Source organism: Sipha flava, unplaced genomic scaffold (assembly GCF_003268045.1).
Source record: "Sipha flava isolate LNK unplaced genomic scaffold, YSA_version1 2_pilon_pilon, whole genome shotgun sequence".
Classification (NCBI taxonomy): Eukaryota; Metazoa; Arthropoda; class Insecta; order Hemiptera; family Aphididae; genus Sipha; species Sipha flava.
Genome location: NW_020272972.1, coordinates 3830261 through 3851159, shown reverse-complemented (window position 1 = coordinate 3851159; position 20899 = coordinate 3830261). Strand labels below are relative to the sequence as shown.

Sequence of the window (20899 nt, the reverse complement as noted above, 5' to 3'; positions counted from 1 at the left end):
ACGCGACACATGGATTACATTTCGATGGACTATATTATTATTACATACATTGAATGACGGCTGTGCAAATATTTACCAACAAAATCAACATTGAACATCAACATACATACATTGTGTTTGTGAGTGTGGGGCGGGGGAGGATGGCTAATTAATTTCAAAACAAATTTACACAAAAGAACGAACAACATAAATTGAATCCCATAAAAATGAAATTACTACTCTCAGTAATCGTTAGTTAAATCCCTCGATGGTTTTGTAAAACATTATGAATTGTGTTGTATTTACATTTCACACGAACAACGATAACTAACGGCGGTAGGATGCCGTTAAAATATACAATTTATGTAATACGAAATAATGATGCACGGTTAAATTAATTATATGCGAAACGTTAATCATACAATCGTAATTACTTAATTGGAATAGAGGGCTACTACATTAAAACGTAAAATTGTCGAAATTGAATCAATTTGCACATGACTAAATACAACCGTGTCGGCAACGAAAAACGCGAAGCACTGAAGAATTCATCGGGACCTACTGCTAGGATGTATTTAAAATCGAAATCGATAGACGGGCACAAAGTGAAAAAGACGGCGAAAAAGTAATTTAATTATAAATTCTTATTTCCGCAGTGTCGTGTATCTGTTTTTTGCGCGAAGGGTTTCGTTACGTTTGTGACTAACCACTTTCAGGAATAATTCAGACGTTGTGTATTGTTGATTTATTTTCGGAAAACTATAGTTATATCGTTCAACTATTATTTGTTCGCGTTAATGTGTCCAATATTTTTGCATGTCCCTTCAAAGTATATACAATTTAAATGTTCATATATCTTCACATAAATAATATGTACAATATCTAGTGACTATGATTTAACATGTATAGAAAAAAAGAATAATGACAGTACATAATAATAATAATAATAATTATAATATAATTAACAGATATTTACAAAACAATAAAATATTATATTATACTCATTATCCGCTATAAATGGTGAATTATTTTCATAACGGAAATCAAAAACAATTCCAAATTGTAATTAAACAATGGGGGCTACACGTTAATTTGGTTAAATATAATTGTTATCTTACAAATTATTTGTCATTGCGTTTACTTGTTTTAATTTAATTTTCCTTTTGTACATTATAAAAAAAAATTGTCATTACTTACCGTAAGACAATATACCTGATCGTAGATAAAAACATGGTGACGCGATGAGAAAAACGATGACGAATTATTATTGTTAGCGGCTAAATACAAAATGTCTGTTGTACACGAATGGTTAGTATTGTAATTATTTTTCGCGTCGATTCGTTTTTATCGATATCGATTGAAACGAATTCGTCGATATTACAGTTTACAATGAGCGATAATGGTTGGTTTGAATTGCGTATCGTCGTCGTCATCGTCGTCGTCGTCGCGATGGATGTCGTTGCCGTCATGTGTGACAGAAATAATGGCCAGCGGCGTATCCTGCGTCGGAAGCCGATGCTGCAGCTGCAGCTGCAGCTGCTGCCCCTGCTGCTGCGGAGGTCTGGTCGTGCACTCATCAGATGGAACGAAATGAACTGCCCGGACTGTCGCGGGACGAGTAGAAACTCAGGTAGAAGCACATCAGGAGCAGGGCCACCGACGAGCCGAGCATGTACACGGACCACGACAGATGACACGTTCCTGCGTTTCGACAACAAAATAAAAATAAACAATAGACTTTTTTTTTTATAATCTCAGCAGTACTCGATGTGTCGCGGCACGTGGATCCCTGTAAACATTCGAACCGGAGCCTCGGTTTAACGAGCGAAAGCTTTTGTACTTCAACAACTAATGCTTCCACGGGGGGCGCGATCTGCTCCGTAGACGGACGACAGTTAATGCGAGCGTGTAACGCGCGAAAGGGATCACCGTGGAACCTATGGTCAAAACAATCGTTTTTCTACGATTCTCGTGCGGAACAATTGTGTCGCGCGTCACAAGACGCCTAGTGCGATACGAACGATGATGGGAAACGGGACGAGCCAACAGGACGAGGAGAACTGTCGTGTGTCGGAAACTAAATGGTGTATAGCTGGTGTATAAAATGAGTTTCTGTTCAACGATAAATGATGAACGGAAACAATGCGTCGTCACCGCATGAGATAAGAGGGCCGGTAAGATTGTGTTCAAGAAGCGAGCTGGTTGGTTTGAGAGGAGGTTATAGCACGACTAAGACAAAGCTGGGAGAAATAGACACGTGTTTTGTGGATCCTCAAAATCGGGCAGGATTAGGGATCGAAGAGAAAATGGATTTACGCGCGAAGTCTTGTTGAGAAGAGCACCATGTTTTGTACTTAAAAGGTTTACGATGTGCAAGAAAAAAAAATCTATGGAAGGAATTTTTATCGGATGACTACACGTGCGGACAGACGATATATACCTGTACTAGATGAATTTCCCTGTCACAACCGGAAGATATTTTACTGTTTTATATTACCTAGATCAAATACCGTTTCGAAAATAAAAAATTAAGTTGCATAAAAGTGCACAATCATTGTACAACACATCGTTATGGAAAAGTTGTTCCGAATGTCTTACGCGTTCCCGTCACATATGGCCTGTCCGTCGTCCATTGTGCTAAGCCCGTCCCGTCCCTACGCCAACGCATAATGCTTGACAACGAAAAACGTGTACGGGTTTCTCGTAGTCGTTCCTTAATTCTAGGTCACGGCACCGCTGACGTTAGTCCTTCGCACGCGTACGAATCGAACGATGACATTGTAATTACGTACTCGTGTGCGCCGCAGCGAGCATACTGTAGGCGTCATCTAGTGGTAACCGACTGTAAGCTGTCAACATGACCGCGGGACGAACGATAAATGCTCGATCCCAGATCACGCTAACAGTAACGCGTTCCGTCGAACGAATCCGACGCGATACAATACATAACATATTATACATACGTTAAAACATTTTCGTACACTTCAAGATCATGATTCTTGTGTTGTGTAACGTTTCGACGTTGTTCATCGGAAATAGTTTACCGAACAACAGTTACGAAACCGATTCGATAGTTATGCCGGCAACGTATTATATCGTTTAGCAATAACCGTTAAGTCCCCGTGTCTCGGTGAAATACTTTTTCGAAAAATATTAAAAAGTTTCGGGCTCGATCGGCTAGCGGTTCGACGGGACCGCGTGGAGAGAAGGGAACGAAACGCGCGTCGTCGCGGAAATCTCGAGTTGCCGCGGTACGTGCACGCATTAAACCGATGTAACATTATAATATCGGGAACGCGTACTATCGGGATAATGTGTAATGTTATCGCGATGTTTTCAAAGTTTTCGAGCCGTCGAAGTTTTACTGCGTTTTCGATCACGATACGCTCTCGCGGGATGTACGCGTGTATGTTTTAGCGTTCTGGACCGAGGGTGCGTGGGGTCCGTATCCGCGGGACGACAATGATTAATCCAAACGAGATCGTATTCCGCATTTCTCTATTTGAATGTACGGCGTACAAGTAATAACGATAACCGCACGGGGCGACGGGGACTAGAAAGAAGACGAAGAAGTCACCGACGTCCATATAACAACAATGATAATAATAATGATAATAACAATAATGATAATGGACGGGCGCGTCGTCTTTGTTAATGTTTAAAACCCGTTCGGATCGATAGAGACGCGTTTATGGTTGGCGCGCGACTACAGCGTTAAACCGCATCGAACCAAACAACGAACCCGAAGGGTACAATAACGAGCTGTTCTGTTTCCGATGTCTCCTGCGCGCGTTCGGCAAACACGCAGGTTTACAATAACATCGCGCGCGCCACACCGTTAAGCGTTGCGAATCATTTGTTTGCACCGTTCGGTTGAAGAGTCGACATATTCATGCGGTATTATTACGTATTGTACTACGCCTGAATGCCATGCGCGTACGTGCCGTGAAGAGTGAGACCGTCGATTTATACACCGACATAACACTCCAAGTCTAAAGTCGTTCGGCGAGGGGTGCCGTACGCGGTTGCCTTTTGTTAACCTTACGTTTCCCGCACTAACCCGTGTAATAATCATACGTAATTGGTCTTGTGACTTGTGTTTCGCTCAATCGACCCCCTTCTCATTTTTATGCGAAACAAGATTTTCAAAAACATAAAAATGGCCAGCACCCAAAACTGTTCCGACCCTTAAAATCCTTCCTTAGCGCGCCCCTACGCATGTGCTATTTAAGGACTTTCCCTCGACGTTTCAAATAAATCGTTATGGTCGGATTGGTTACGCACTGATCGGTCAGTCAGTCAGTGGTATTTGAACTATAAATATAAAGATTGTGTCAAGAACGTGTATATTTACGACTTTAAAATAGCAAAAAAGCGACGGAAATTAATAATGCCATTATTTTACGTTATCCATTGTTTTACAAGTATAATATAGTATGTATGTAAATATATATGTATAATCAGTGCCGGATCTAGGAAATTGACGGCCATAGCTAATAAAAATGTAGCGCCCTTATGAAGGTGGAAGTATGAGGTGTGTTCAAGACTTTTTTTATTTTTCGTTAACTTAAGAGCACCATTATACCAACATAGCTTGGAGCGAACAGACGCGGCTTCAAGGGGGGCAAAGAGGGTGCATTCCCCCTAAAACTAGGTTTTTGTTATGTATAGTAAAATATATTAGGTTTTCGATTATTTTTCGAAGTTTATTACATCTACTGACTAGAGTATTATAAAATTATGAAAAATAAAATAATTTAAATTTTTATTTATTGTATAATAACAAGTGTATAAGTGTATTACTGTGCCCTCTCCGTAAAATATTTCGGATCCATCTCTGAGGGCAAGCATACACACTTGCACCCTCCCCCCCCTATATCTGGCACTCTGTTAATTCATGTATTGAGTATAACCGATTTGATCATTTAAGCTTGAGAATCGATACATATTATGCATAGAATGTAGATCGCTGGAGTCGATATTTTTATGAATAAAATCCCTTTAAAATTCGTCAGATAATTTGAAATATTTTTATCCTTACTGACTTCCAACCCAATTCGGTTCTACGTTGTATTTTATTGTTTAAACCACAAAAGATCTATTCTTTAGTACATCGAGAACTTGCGATATCAGTAAATCATTTTAAAACGAATTTATTGATTTTTTTTTAATTCGAGCACAACAGAAATTAATTTCTTTTTTTTTTCAGAATATTTTATACCGATGAAAATGAATTCGTCTGCATAACGTCGTGAATTCTCCAGTTGAAAGACCGTTTGAAAATAATAACACCGATCGTAACTAATTCCTAACAAGGTTTTCGATTTTAAAATACAATATGGTGAGCTATTGTAAACGTTCGCGTACTTCCGGAAGACAACTTCGAAACCAGTTGAATATTTCATGACCGACACGCGCGTAAATTTTAACACGCGATAAAAATACAACGTCCCAGAGAGATGTGCACGCGCACGCGTATCATTATGTGGGTGTACCTCCTACGTTAATTTCGATCCCTCGGGATCGGCGGTGCGATAGAACATATTTTTTCGATCAGTAGCCGCGTACTAATCGCGATAAAACATACGATCGTAAAACGAATGGACCGAGGTAATACGGTTGTACCATTCGATCGCGCTGTAAACGTAGTTGGTACGGTTGTTTCGGTACGTTTTGACTTTTCGCCAATCCGAAACGCGTTGTTGTAAATGCTCATTTACACGTGTTACCCATTCGAGCTACGTCGGTGTGATGCACGCGTCGGACCCGAAACGCCGTGTGCACGTGGCCTTTAACCCCGTGTAAGGACGAACAATTTTTAACGCGAAACTAATCCACGTGTACGCGTGTGCCCAATGGTGTGGCGACGAGATCTCAGACCATGGTGCAATCATATACAACCACCCCCCACCCGCTCACTCTCACAAGAATAACGCTCTCTCTCTCTCTCTCTCTTCTTAAACTGTATTTCTGTCCAATGTTGACCGACAAACCGTCGTATAATCATAAACACTGTTCGGTGGTTGTGACTTATGGATGTGCAATAATAATGTAGAAAGTTGTTGGCACCTAGTTTCGGGGGGTGTATCCGATTGGGTCCCAGATAATATTTATGATTAAGATGAACAATTAATTGGATCCGATTATAAAATCGATAACATACGACTTCGGTCCGACTATGAAAACCATAACCTACTAGTTCGGTCCGAAAATACTGGGACCCAACAAGTGAACTACCTGAAAAACACCGAGACCTAACTAGACTAAATAAAGGTGTTCGGGACCCAACTAGTAAACACCGGTTTTGGGACGAGTGTTTACGGTCCGGGAACGCCCGTCATCAATGAACGTGCGTACGTGCGTACGTGTGTGTGTGTGTGTGTGTGTGTGTGTTTATTCAAACATAATTATAAATTATTGTTAACATTTAAATTAAAGAAATCATAACTGATACCATTTCTGTGTTCGGGAAAACGTTCGTAGATTCGTCCATACATGTCGCGTAACATCCTTAGATGTTACGTCGAAATATCGACAAATTACGGACCGCCGATTTGTTAGGTAGTAAATTCGGCGATTTGGCGATTCGGTACGCACGAACACTCATAAGCCGTTTTATCGCTAATGTTTTTACGAGCGCTTTCAAACCAATTAATGGACGAGCAAATCGATGCGCACGAGCAACGGGTACATAGGTATCACGTTGGTATCACGCGTTTGTTCCCGTTCACAGGGGGGGTAGCAATGGGGAGGAGGACTAGAGGTGTCTACGTCCCGGGCGAATTTCCTGGGAGGGCGCGAAAACGAAAAATTCGAATTTCACGTTAGAAATGATTACGGTCTAACTTGAATCATGTTAACTTCCTTCATGTTGGCCAAAGTGATTGTCGAAAATAATATTTAATAATAATTTTGAAGTTTCGCCCCGGGCGCAATATTTTCTTTTGTTACCGTACCTACACCGCAAACACGTGTATAATGTTTCGTTAATCCGTTTGCGAGACCGAGTTCCAACATAGCATGAAGTAATATTGTCATTGTTCGCGATTTCAAACAATCGTAACGTTTCGCCGTAGATATTATTTTCAAAGGGTCAATTTTTTTTCTCTCTATTTATTATTACCCCGTGTCGATGGGAACGAAAGTCTTATGACGATTTTCACGGACTCGCGGACATAACGGTCAGTGACGATTTTCCGAAGTGGCTTTATTTATCTTTATTACGCATATACGTACGTATGTTATATACGTGCATAGAAGGTCGTCGCAGCAGTTGTTGTCACCAACTATATTTCGTGATCTTCGTTGCGTCTGTACCGCGATCGTGTTCTTCACGGACGGTTCAATTTAATTGTTCAATGATTATCGCTGAGGAATTTCAATAACGTCTGGGAAATTAAACATTTCCCGATAGTTAAAAGAGGCTAGCGCTGCTGGGACAATTTATGGGTATGTGAGAACAATATTGACGCCCATAGTGCTCGAACCTTGTGCACGTGGAGATTATTTGACAACGACCATATTATTTAATAGGACACTCTATATGTTGTTCGGGGACAACCGTGCGTGCAGTAGTCTTACCTAGTTTGTACGGTCCGGATATGTTCCCGCAGGACTCCTTTACTTCTCTGTTATCCCAGCCAATCGGATAAATAGCTCCACCGCTGCTGACTAGGGCGGCTGAAACGAAAAATATAAATAAATAAATAAAAACAGGATCAAACTATGTTAAAGTTAATGAATTGAAAAATCTATATCCTCACATGTACGATATAAGACACTATAAACCATGGGTTCTCAACATTTTGAGGTCCAAACCCCCTTTCAAAATATTTTATTAGTTAACACCCCCCCCCACTCACTACTATAAGATTGATGTTTGCAAAACATTTTTTTGTAATCTATACTTTAATGTTGGTTATTGGATTAATATGAATACAACTTCAATGAAGTTTTTTTAATATTAAATTAATTTATTTGTATAAGAAAAAAAATATTATTACAATTTAAAATTAAAATTAACTATTATTAAATATAAAATTGACGAGAGGGTTGGTCCTGTTTAGTTTTAATACATTTTTAATGTTTGGTGACATCTGTGATAATGTGCATCTTAGATCACTGTCCACGTCCTATTGTGCTCGATATTTTGATTTTATATATGCCAGCGCTGAAAAGCCAGACTTACAGAGGTAGGTGGAAGAAAACTGAACTAGTAGCTTCGTAGCTTCATTGGCAACTTCTGGATATACAGAAAGATAACAGAGCCAAAAATCTTCAACATTCTTATTCGAAAAGTCTTCTTTTGCTTGGGAATTAGTCTTAAGATCGATAGTTTGCTCTAGAAGATAATCTGGAAGTATGTCCACATCAATTTTGAATGGATCTAATACTAATTTAAATTGCCAGTTATTTGTAGAAATATCAGGAAAATACTTTGATAATTGCTTTTATAAAGATACCAGATGTGCAATTCCTTAAACTCATTCTCGGTATTTAATATTTGATTTTCGGTATCATTAAGAAGTTTATTAAGCCGTGAAAAATATGTTTAATTGCACGAAACGGCGTTTCCATAATGATATTTTTTCTAAAAAAGCTTGAATTGTATCACCAATAGTATGTGATTTCTTGTCTTTAGCTATCAACAAGGCAATTTCCTAAGAAGCTTCCATAAGCTTTTTATTTTCCATTGCAAAATTACCAGTTGAATCAAGTTTCATGCATTTTACCGAATTTATTTTTACATGAAAAAAATCGATTGGTTTGTCTTTTAAACCGGGATGATTAGTAATTAAATGAGGTTCCAATCGTCCTGATCGTATTGCGTCATTACTCAAAACTATGTGACAAATCACGCACTGAGGTAAATTACTTCCATTTTTCTCAATTACAGTAAATCCGTATTTAATATAATCGTCACTATACAATCTTTTTTTTTGATTTTGACATTTTTTATTTTGATATTATATCAAATCATCCTCAGTAATAATATTAAAAACCAAATTATAAATAAAAAAACAAGTACGAAACGGCACCAAAGATACGATACAACTAAATAAGTAACAATAGAAAGTGATAGAAAATATCTCATATGTTGTACAGGACTATTAGTGTAATCGTAATATTTATTTACGGTTACCAAAACTTGTTCTTATCGTGTCGAGTGGCGGTTTTTCGTCGAAACAGTGCTTTTATTAATACCCAGAAGACTAAAGAGCATAAATATATGATTTGTACAATCTTATATAATCGTAATAATCACTCAGTGTATCTAGTGATCGACCGCGGCGGTGACCAACACACGGGTAAGGCCGACGTAGAAAACCGAAACGTTTTCGTTTTTCAACACTTTCACGCCCTCCCTGAAAATTTGTCATGTCACCTTAGGGGAGCGCGCCTCTCCAGTTGAGAACCACTGCTATAAACAATACGAAGAAATAAAGATATACATAACAATGGGATTTATTACAATTCGATACAGTGTATTTTTGAAATTAGTTAATTAACATAAAAAATGTCATCCAGTGACAATATTTTGTTGCATATTTTATAGTATTTTGAAAGACCGAGCGAAACACAATTAATTGTCAACTTTTTTCATAAATTATGTATAAAAAACAATTTGGTATTGTATAATGGATAAATTTGTACATAAAAGGATGTACCATGTATTTGGTGTGTAACACATTGGTGAGATTTGGCATTTTCTGTACTAGAATTAATGATAATAAAGATTAAACACTGGAAAATAAATATAAAATCGGTGATGACCTCAAATTAATTTTATAACAGTATTTTAAGATTTTAACAATCATACGAAACGAACATGAAATACTACTATCATATTATGGCATTATACACTGACTGTTTTGAGAAGTTAAAAAATGGCTCGTCGCCCGGTGAAAAACCCTTAAAAAATGCACTGATTTGATATGATAAATACCATTGAACTATATTTTATTAGTATACTATATAAATAAATTATATCTGTTTTCATTATCCGCATTAAACCTTTGGGTATCTGTTTAGTCCAATAGTGTTTAAGTTCACGATTTGGTTATTTTACATCATTATTTTGATATACAGCCCATTATTGAACAGTTAGTTTACATTAAAATATTTTCACACATTTCGTATGGTTATAAGTTATCAAAATGTAATTGCTCTAGAGTACAATTTATTTGTGTTTAAAAGTTTGACGTCGAAGGATTTTTTTTGCATATTTTTTTCGATAAGTACAAAATATTTAATTTTTAAAAAACAGTTATAAATATAAAATTCTAAAACTATAAACTATAATATTCCCATAAAAATTTAGCAACGCGTTTATAACAATTATCTGCGTTTGAAATGTGTGATCATTTTAAATAAAATAATTGATATCGAAGAATATTTGTTATTAGTTTTAATAAATAATATTCTGAATTCATTAAACTGTGGGTTTGAAATTATAATTGTAATTTAAAATAATTCGAATTTTTTCAAATTTTATATTATTTCAAACTTGCACATAAAATGAAATTTCCAACTTGTACAAAAATAACCTTCTTATTCATTAGAAGTATAACGAATCGTTAATTTTTATTATTCCCTTAGTGCGTTTTTCAGTTATGAACAAAATTATTTTTTTCAAAATTTAAACGTCAATGATAAAATTCCCAAAACTACTCCTATCTCGATGTTATTATTTTTTATATAAAAAATAAAAATCAGTTCAAGATGTATACAATTTTTTTTATTTTGATTTTTTCATAACGTACACTTGAATAACGCAACATATTTATCCAACGCGTTTCTAAGAGTTAAAACGATCGAATTTTAAATAATTCAATAATTTAATTGAAAACATAAAGCATATAGTAGAACTTAAGAACTTATTACTATCATTATTACGTATGACCATTGTTATTGTTACACGAATTAATCACATAATACTGCAGTGCGTACATACTATTATTGTTCGGAGAAGCTTTGATTAATAATTGTATTGTACTATTACTTGCGGGTCGGAAGATATTAACGAATGACCACTCTTACATTTTGTTATGCACCATACCAATATACGCTCTGGGTATTAACTTTTTATCGTCATCACCATCAGCCCGATCATAGGCCTTTTGGTTGTGACACGAACAAGAATGTATTGATAAGATTTGGGAGGAACCTAAAAGACGGTGAATATACATACATAAAGCAAACTCTATAATATGTTTTCCGTTCAGACCCCATAAATCCAACTAATAGAATATTGCGACCACGTAGTTCTAGCCGGTACTAGTTATATCCCGTCTGTGTATTCACACACCGCGTCGGTTTGTCTCCCCGGGCCCGAGTTTAATATTTAAATTGAAATAATTTTCTGTTTTTGACGTTGTTCAGAAATTCAATACATTATTTTGCAAACGATTTATTAATACATATCGATGGTGTTTTGTTGAACGGGCGTATACCACATAATTGAAATTGTTCGGGAGAAACAAAATAGTGTTTTTAAAAATGATACCGCTAAGGTTGGTTGATCTTGGATATACCTTTATATAGTAGGCATGTTAATAATTTGATAACAATTATCATTCAAATGCTTAGTTTATTCGATAAAACCACTAGCAATTCTTGTAGTATACGCCCTTTTAAAATTCTCCGTTAATATATATATATATATTCTTTAGGGCGTTTGGATAACTTATATCCGCTATATAGAGAATAATTCTTAATATTTTTAACCGCCTCAATATTACAAATTATGTGCCTATTTTTTCTGAAAATTTTAATACCAAAAACTCATTTTTCGATTTTTTGTGGTATACGCCCTTTCAACAAAATGCGATCGAGATATATATGTATATATATATATAAGTACCATGTGTACAAATTGATGACAACAGTTATTCGCAGAACAGCACAAAACGGTGAACGATTTAGCCGAATAGAAATTGATTAAATATTTCTTGCGATATATATATATCTGTGCTGTGATATAACCGGCATAAAGTCCTACTAATCAAACATCGCCGGAGAGTTTTTTTCATACTTTTAATTAGATTTAAGATCATCGTTGGTAATTAGGAGGTACATACGCATTATTATTCATTATTTCTATTATTAAATATATCAAAATTGGATTCCTTTTCGAACTGTTTTTGATAATTTTTATTTATTTATTTTTAGAAAATTTCGATTCCAATCATTTTTTGATACAAATTATTTTTCGAATAACATTAAATTCAAATTACCATGCCATTAAAATGGGTGCAAACAGCAATTTTACCAAACGTTTCAGAAACGTATACTATACATTAAATATCATGCAATTCGTTTTTTTTATAAATTATTTAAAAAAATTATACCCGTACAGTATGCATGCGAATAAAATTTACGAAATCGTACCGCAGACGCTAACAAGAAGGGTTCAAATGCAGGTAATATAAATTTTATTCTAACGAATAAGTAATAATTACGTTATTATAAGAATTTAAATACATTGGTATAGTCGAGACGAAACAATATTTTCGTGTTGTACGAACTAGTTGAATACAAATAGCGTAGTGCGAGCACAATAACGAACGCGTAGCGGTTGTCACCCGAACGGCAAAACCCGAACAATCCTCTATTTCAGTCAAAACTAAATCATCGCATTTGAGTCAAAAGACGTCCATTGATTGTAACGACTGTGTTAATTGTCATTCCCAATCAACATCAAAATTACCACATACCTGCAGTGTTATTAATTGCTCGGTGGCCCGAACAATGGGGTGAAATAATGGCCTGTGATGTATATTTCGCCCTTATTCGCCTTTGGACCATTTGCATTGTCTGTCATATAGTATGTGGACAATGTTTATGGACGAATAAACAGGATATGCAACAGAAATGTTAGAAATAAAAGTGAAAAGTTTAAATGTATTACGGAATATTAAAATAGATGATGGTTATCGATCAACGACGAAAACAATTTGACGTGAATTTCATTCATAATGCAATCGTATACAATGAAAAGGACAATGTTTTACATGGTTAATAATTTATGATTAATCCAAACGGATTAGTTTGAATTATTAGTTTACTTGTGGGTTTTACATGTACAAAAACAGAGAAAGAATAAACAAATTAAATAAATAAATTAAATTAATAGGTTTACGGATTTTTCTTTTCCATTTCCAGTTTCCAGTATGAACTGGCCAAAACCATTAATAGATTGTTTTGAAAATATTTCCTTCCTCCTGCGAAGGGTCCAAGATGTAGGCATAACATCGAACACATATAATATCGAAAAAAGGAAATATTATTATTGAAAATGATTCCATAGTGCAATGTATCATTTTAGGAACATTATTATTCACTTTGATAACTTATATATTGAATTTTGAAATAAATATGTTTGTTCGAATCACTAAACTTACGAAGATAATGTCTACAAATAATGAAGTTACCGGGTTTGGAAGAAATTTGGTTAGATATATTAATTTCTATGGTCAAAAGCAGTTATTTCGAAGTATTTGTCGTAATATTTGTTAAAACGAGATGGTAATTAACCCAGTACATTTATTGAACCACCAAATTAATTGAGTATGTAAAAAATTGCTAAAGGATCATTACTGACCATTTACACTTTAATTTACTTTTATTGTACTACTTTTACCTATGTATTAATTTTTCATATAAAACGGTAGTATCTGTAGATTTTTAGGTTTTATTTTCTGTAGTATTTCTATAGATTCGGGTATTTTTTTTGTTTTAAAAATATGAGTTTGTAACCTAATCCATCATATCATTACACAGCATATCAGTACATATTACCTCTACGATCTAAGGTAAAAATGCAACGATGACATGGCCGATTAGCAGACGTGACTATTGACAAAACAATAATTCGATACTTTTTTAACTTGTGTTTACAGATGAATTGGATGTGAAGATGAATTAATTATTCCAATTATTCTACAATACCCGTTATTTGGTTTTCGAGACGCGTTGAGATCAGAAACTAAAATATCATGAACCCAAATCGATATATTATTCTATTGCACGAGCAGATTGAAACGGGAAAGTATAACTCGTCCGTAGAAAACTATACTACACGGTTTTATATAGTAAATATAATGCGTTGATAAAAGATAAAATGTATCAAAGTATTGCAGGACATAAACGCTACACAACTACATGGACGTACATTTAAATTTAATAACGGTTAATATTTATTCACTAAACACTATATTTTAAAATTTATAGCCACTATATAGAGTTTTACCGTGGACGGATATATTGTTCCTCGCTCGGTGCAATAAAATTCTTCCTATAGTAAAACATCAGGAACCCACGGCCCGATCGTAACTACAACAATATAGAATCTATTACATTACTATTATCTTGGCTCGTGGTTTATAGGTAACAACTATATAGCATTTCTTTCGTTATGATATCCCCTAAGCATAACCGCTAACCAATAACCAATAAATACCTGTGTAGCAGTTCTCCGTTCATCACAAACCACTGTTTATTACAACGCTACGGAATTATCAAGGCCGGGCATTGGCTAGTGAAAAAGTTAAAGTAACTTAACGAGTTAATTTTTCAAAAGTCACATATAACTTAACGGAATTGGATTTCTCTGTGATATTCAATTAGTGATCGGTTAATTAATTTTACGGCCACATTAAGTTAATTGTTTTTCAAATTTTAATACCAGAGATTAAAATAATTTTTTTTTTATTATTTTGTACATATTCGTAAGAAAAATAATTGGAAGTACTATATATTTGCAGAAATGTTGAATGCACTATTATTGGATTTCGATAGGTATCAAAATAATGTGCATGTAGGTACATTGTTTTTCATAAATATTATATTATAATAAAAGAAAATTTTGGAAGAAAAACGTTTTTATTCTAAGTTAAGTTACTTTTTTTATATTAAATTTCTATCATTAACAAATAAATAAAAATTATAAGTTAATTATAAATTATAAACTTAACTTTCATGTCTGAATAACTTAACTTACGAATTAGAAAAAATGACCACCATTTAGAAATGAAATAAGTCGGAAAACCTAATTCAGCGTTTCGATTGGTTGCTATTATATGTACCTTTTTATATTATTTTCGACGAGATTCGTTTATAAATTGTTTTTTAAATTTTAACAAAATCGTGTACAACAACGTCACGTGTCCATCATATAGTTAGTGTGTAGAGTTATTCGAGCGCGAATTTACATACTAAACGTGACAATATACCGTATGTACTATGTATTAATTTTCTTTTTATAATTAAAATATTTTATGCTCTCGTCGGACCATGCGAGTACAAACACCGTAGGACCCCAAACGTGTCATCTCGTATATTTTCATAAATAATACATGATTTGAAACGGAATATTTACTTTCTCAGTGTTCAACGTATTATTCGTATATGTGTATTATACGAGTATTCGTTTAATCAGACGTGTACTTGACTCCACAAATTAATAAATATCGTCTAGTTTTCATCTTCCATTAAGAATTATCAATGCAAATATACTGTTGAATATTTCACACAAGTGCACTTCCCGTGGTACAGCTTTTATATATGGCAACTCTCTCTCGCTCATTATATATATATTGTCCCATCTATGTACCGAACGTACGTTGTCAGCTGAGTAACCACGGTAATATTCAAATGGGGTCAATATGACAAAAAATAACAGTGTATAATAACTTACACGGTGTTAGTTCGATTAGTTTTACTATGTTCCTTTAATATATTATAATACTATTTCATTGCGATCAATGATATATACAGAATACGATACTCAACAGTACGATAAAAATCGTACAAATGGTTGTATAATAATCGGAAAAAGTGTAACAATAATAATCGTTATTAGGTTTACCACTTAAAGATTGCGACGAACAATGCGACCCGACTCATCAAAACTATCATTATTGTTACAATACTTGCGCACCGTTTAAATATTTTACCGAATAGTATTATTTCGAGATAAGTAATAAGCAAAACCTGAATTCGCTTAGTTATTAGATTAGTTCGTATAAATTAATTTTGTATGCCGACTGTTTTATGCACTCGATTGCTAAGTAAATTCTATCGTGCAAGTCGCAAACAAATTATATATTATATTAATCGACGGTACAGTTCCGTGAACATAAGTTGTCAGCGAATATCATGGCTACTCAATGAAATATTAACATCCGTAAGAATGCCAATAGGAAACTTAAAGCAAAACGTTGATTATATCCGTAAATTAACAAAACCGAATGAATAATTAATCGATTTTAACGATTAAAGTTAAACGTGTGATCGTATGTTGTCAGAACCTATAAATAAAAACATTTGTTTTTGTTTTTTGTCTGTTCGTATAGAGCACTAGTGTTTTGGAATTCTGAAGTAACTAAAAAAAAAAAAATACATACCAAACCAATTTAGTTAGACTAGTGAAGTATTTCCTCTATATAATGAAATTAATTACTTTAAGTTTCATAATCAAAACAGATTAAATTTACTATTTAATAATATTTTATTTTAACATTGTATGTAACCATAAAGCAAATGATATCATGGGAGCGTAGAGTGTTAAAATAAACGAAAAAGTACGTGAATCAATAGTGTATGAACAAAAATGTTTTTTTTTTTTTTTAATTTCAGTCTCCCATTAATTTTGTTGGTCATTTTGTACATTGCCCAGGTATACTATATACTAAGAATATTTGAAGAATAAATATAATTTAGACAAAAATAAATTCTTTATACATTTTAATTGTTAGAGCAGTTTATTGGTGATTCATAAAAAAATTGACCTTATTGATGTATTCAGATTCGTTAAAACTTCCAATATGATTTGTCCACGAGTGATCAATACTCTTTCAATAACATACACGTATCTAAGTCGCATTATATCGCTCGAATAGAAATTCATAATGAACTGTGAGTACCGAAGCATAATAGGTACACACCAAATCGCCTATTGATAAAATATTCACAATACACGGTCAAATGTGAAGTATAGGTTTGTTATTAAATAATAAATAATTATAAATTTTGTATTATTATTACTCATTAATAAAACTATAATTATATACGTTCATGTTCAAATATTTTGATAAATACTATTTATTCAGATTCCACTTGATAGAATTGAATACCAATACTTCAATATATCAAGCCTTCGAATTTTCACCCGAGGATATTTATTGCATACAGTTTTATTATAACTTGGTAAACTTTTAAAATGTTTGACTCGTAGTATTGATCGATTCTTACTATGGTTTGAAAATAACATTAACACTGATTGTAAAAAGGGATGCGCTAAAATCGAGTCCCGAATACGACAATTCAGTGTTTATTTCAAAATATTAATAATAATAGTAACACAATATCGTCTTGATTCATGGTCAGTGAAGCGAGATCAATGCTCAACACTAAATAAGTATATTCTTTCCGTTCTTTTCATTTTTGGTTTTTACTTATTTTTGTAATTATATCATTCAACAATGTTTTTACAGTGTTTTATATTTTTATTATAAATTAATCAGCACGTAAGGTTACGTAGAAAAAAAAATTTAAAAAAAAGCATTGTTTTTATATTAACGTTTTGAATTGGAATGTGGAGTTGGCAATAAAAGTAATTTAAATATAAATAAATCTAAGCTTTGAAATAAGATATATACATACATTTAAATTATAGGAGTAGATTTGTTTGATACCCAACTATATATAAAATATATTTAATGATGTTCACGATTTTTTCAACTTTGTAGAATTTATATGTACCGAATGATGTGGTGTAACACGATTGCGCCCCGATCCCTTTTTACCTGATAAAATCACAACACCATTGCGCACCAAAATATATATGTATATACTATGTATAATAATTTATTTACAACATAAAATAATGTATACAATACATACTTTCTATAATTTGCATATACATGCACTCAAACTATTAATTCACAAAATGTACTTTTTAAAAATCGAAATGAAAAGTTGATTGAGCTAATGATAGTTATAATAATAATATCGACTAATGATTATCAGTATAGAAAAACAAAACAATTTTTAATAAAAAAATTTTGACTATTGACCATGTCAGTAAATACATTAATCATACATGTAATTTAGAAAAAAAAAAATTTTAACCAAGCCAACGATGATAATTTGTTGACAGTCCTATGCCTGTAATAATTGGGAACAAAAATTGTGAATTAATAGGTAATAAGTTTGAGTGCATGTATATGAAAATTATGTAGAAAATATGTATTATATACTTACATTATTTTATGTTGTATTTAAATTATTATACATAGTATATTCACATGTAATTTGGTGCGCAATGGTGTTGTAATTTTATCATGTAAAAAGAGATCGGGGCGCAAACGTGTTGTAAATTTTTTGAGCAATCGTGATGTAATTAATCGCGTCAAAATAGGAAAAATTGCGCAATTATGTTGCAGCCCGAATGATGTACGTACTGTATCGGTTGTTTAACGTTGATTGTTTCAGAAATGGTGCTCATGATGGATTCAAAGAACGATTTTTGTGATAAAAAAAACTGCGTATGATACTTGGGTACCACCGATATATTTATTGAGAGGTGACTCATAGAATTATGCATTAAATCAAAATCCAATAATTTCGGTCACAAGAGTTAACGGGAAACATTCCCAAACGCATTCCGAAGCACAAATCCACACGGACAGATTTCGTTGATACAATTAGATACCGGGCAAGTTAACGATAATTGAAATCGTATGAATTAAGGGAGTGATGCCTACATTTTTTTTCTTCGACGGGCCACTTTGATAAACAATTATCTTCGAGCGGGCTACAAAAAATAGAAGTAAAAATATCATTAATATCAATCAAATAACATACGTATGTTACACCTAGCAGGTGTAGTAGGTTTTCGTCTATTCGAAAACGTCTGAAAACGAAATCAAATTAAATCCATAAAAAAAAAAAAAAATCGTGTTTCATTTTAAAGACGGGCTTCGCGCGGAAAGCTCTCGCATTAGAATAAGGTATGTTTGCGCGGAACGTACAGTTGTTGAATGAAAAAAAAATGGGCTTCAGTGTCCGATAAATGTGCGTTTAGACGGATTCAACGGTGGGCAAGACACGTACGCACGCGTGGAACGAAAGGACGTGCGAGGGGAAAATGAGTGGAATTTTTTTTTTCATATGGGGCGAGTGAGAATTGAAAATCGGTAGGAGTCAACTTTTGTCCTGGTAAGACACCGTCATCGGGCGGTAACGCTTGGACGGACGACAGAGAGCGTATCTCACCGTGTAATGTGGGCAGGTTGTACGTGTACGCTGTTTCTACGAGTTTTTGCATTTTAATCGAAATATTTATAATAAATGAAGTATTTTGTGTTAACGGCCAGAGCGTCGTATCTCAGCCATGTTTTGAATTTCGATGGGAAAGCTAATACGTTATAATCTTCAAAAGCTTCGTTTCGCGGTAATAACAATAAGTGTACCGCTCGAGACGGCGGCGGGTAGAAGGATACGTGTACGCACCGCGTAATTAAGCGCAAACAAACCATAAAATATTCACCGGTGCAGTTAATGCAAGAAAATAAAATGGCTTTACGCTGACATTGAGGCAGTCAATTTTTATTTTTATTTTCTTGACACCGTACGAACTAGTCGTTTTGATCGTATGTTAATATATTTATAATACGTACAAAAAAAAAAATTAACTTTTGTTTCGTCATTTCGTGCACAGCCATGTAGTGCACAAGAGTTAAAAAAAAATTATATTCCACACATAATGTGACAAGTAAAGTAAACGATGTGTTATTACATTAGTTTTTAAAATATCCAGGATCCGGTATCGCTCGTAATAATAATTATTATGATTCTATATTCCGATTATATAATCGAACCAAGTACATTTATTTACCTACACCTAGTATCAGACCGAAACGTTATAATAATAATAATGTTCAACCCTACTAATCATGATGTTTTGAGGTGATATGCGTTTAACGAATTTGGTTTGGCTATAAACGTTAATGTATCAAAACGTTTCATAAAGCGTATGTATTCATAATAATAAAAGGATTATTGTTCGTATGGATATTGTTCAATATAATAAACTAAATTGGTGACCACGTTGCTATTAAAATATTCTACTTTAGCGATCGTCAAAAACTGAATTCATTTGTTATCCTATAATATGTATATTGTAGTACTCCGAATACAAATATGTGTTTTTATGCGTCCCCGAAGTGTAGGTAAGATCGATGCGTGTTCAGGAAATGCATATTCATTAGAATTGAACGCAAAACTATTTCTCGAATACCAAGTTTAAAACCTATTAAAAAACCCATCGTAAAGAGATTTCATCGTGTGATAAATGAACGCGTCCTTACATTATTTATAGTTCCAAGTCGTTAACAATCAACCGCAATAAACAAAATGGCGTCGCTTAAAATAGGCGAAAAAATATAAATAAATAATTAAATGAATTACCCAAAAAAGGCTTCACTGGGATGCGTTATTCGCCCAATGCGACAACACTTAACGGTGATCGTCAAACAGCGCTTTTTACCAAAACCCAAATGTTCGAAGCGTACTAGGGATAGAAGAGGGTCAAGTTTCAATCGTACCCGGTTAAAAACCAGTTAACATGAAATCATTTTCAAATCCAAATACATTTTTGTTCATTGATGTCGTATATTTATTTAAACCTAATGATTGTTTAGACTTATAACCACTCGTTATGACAAAAGAAAAAAAGTTAACATAATAGAATATTTGAATAAATAATTATTAAATTTTGGAAAATCAACTATTTCATACAGGGGCGGGTTTTATCACTAACCAAGGGAGGGGCTAATGGAGGTTTAAGAATTTAGTTAATTAGTTTTTTAAATCTATATAAGATTTTAAATTACAGAATATGTTTTTGAGTCCCTCA

At 33.8% G+C, this 20899-nt stretch overlaps 1 protein-coding gene across 1 annotated transcript in view; it reads right to left on the bottom strand.

Annotated features, from left to right (window-relative positions):
- Positions 1–970: 970 nt before the first annotated feature.
- The window catches only part of LOC112686081 (LHFPL tetraspan subfamily member 1 protein-like), a 327428-nt gene continuing 307499 nt past the window's right edge, over positions 971–20899 (bottom strand). Inside the window, exons 5-6 of the mRNA XM_025558203.1 lie at positions 7561–7659; positions 971–1680 (exon numbers count right to left, since the gene is read on the bottom strand). Of these exons, the coding sequence (XP_025413988.1) occupies positions 1556–1680; positions 7561–7659 (224 nt within the window). The 3' untranslated portion in view covers positions 971–1555. The remainder of the gene's footprint in view (positions 1681–7560; positions 7660–20899) is intronic.